Consider the following 977-nt stretch of genomic DNA (forward strand, 5'->3'; position numbering starts at 1 on the left):
ACAATTTTCAGGTCTAAATTCCAGGAACTTTTCATAAAGTTTCCAGCATCTGTCAAATACTCGGAAGCTGTAGCTCAAATTCTATGTAAGCTTTAAATAACTTGTTATTTGTACATTTGCCTATTGAAGTTCCCTGGAAAATAAAACGTCCAGACCATGATGATACCTTAGTGGGTTCAGCTTGTATACAGCTATCGTCGATCTGTGTAGAGGCTGTTCTCTGCCGAGGAAGAACGTTCTAGAGTCAATATGGCAAGCCATTCTTTCCCTCTGTGGTATCACACTGTTCACACTGGTTCTTGACAAAAGGCCAAAGAAAACTTCTCTAATTCATTCAGCTGACAAGAAGGCCTGTGCCCACTGGTACCTGTTCAGCAAGAGGCAGTGTTCCAGAATTGTTTGGGCAACTATTTTCGATTTTAATGTTTCTCAGGATCTCCTAGGGATTATGAATGTCAGATGTATAAAACCTCCTATAAATAAAAAGTCAATCAGAGAATGAAACCTGCCTTGTTGCCCACAGCCAGGGCAAGAGTAGCTTATCTGAAAGATAATTGCATTTAAACACAGCATTTGATACTATTAAGAAATGTTAGAACAATCACTAAGAGAAAGGTGCATTTAATACACTAAAAGTTTTGCACAGGATTAGACTACTAATACTAGTTTGAGGAAAGATCTGTTAACTGATGGCTGTAGAAGTTTCCAGTGTTGAAATAGAATGTTCATTTGCCCTAGGTAATAAAAATAATTTGAGCATTATCATCCAGTGTTTTTTCAAAGGCTGTGTTTTCTAATATGTCTCAGGCTATAAAGGCATATTTCTGTTGCTTTTTTATTAAGAATTATACAACTTATAAGCACTAAGATTTTAATTTCCTTCTCATAGAACTTAATGAGGCACCTTGATCCTTTTTTTACTTATCAAAGCTTTTCTGGCAAATGATAAATTTTTCTGTCTTATTTCATTTTTTTTT

At 35.5% G+C, this 977-nt stretch overlaps 1 protein-coding gene across 1 annotated transcript in view; it reads right to left on the reverse strand.

The window, feature by feature from the left end:
* Nucleotides 1-23: 23 nt before the first annotated feature.
* The window catches only part of CRNKL1 (crooked neck pre-mRNA splicing factor 1), a 12,466-nt gene continuing 11,512 nt past the window's right edge, over nt 24-977 (reverse strand). Inside the window, 1 exon segment of the mRNA XM_008588254.1 lies at nt 24-220. Within this exon segment, the coding sequence (XP_008586476.1) occupies nt 53-220 (168 nt within the window). The 3' untranslated portion in view covers nt 24-52.

The sequence above is a fragment of the Galeopterus variegatus genome, unplaced genomic scaffold, assembly GCF_000696425.1.
Source record: "Galeopterus variegatus unplaced genomic scaffold, G_variegatus-3.0.2 Scaffold4742, whole genome shotgun sequence".
NCBI classification, from domain to species: Eukaryota; Metazoa; Chordata; class Mammalia; order Dermoptera; family Cynocephalidae; genus Galeopterus; species Galeopterus variegatus.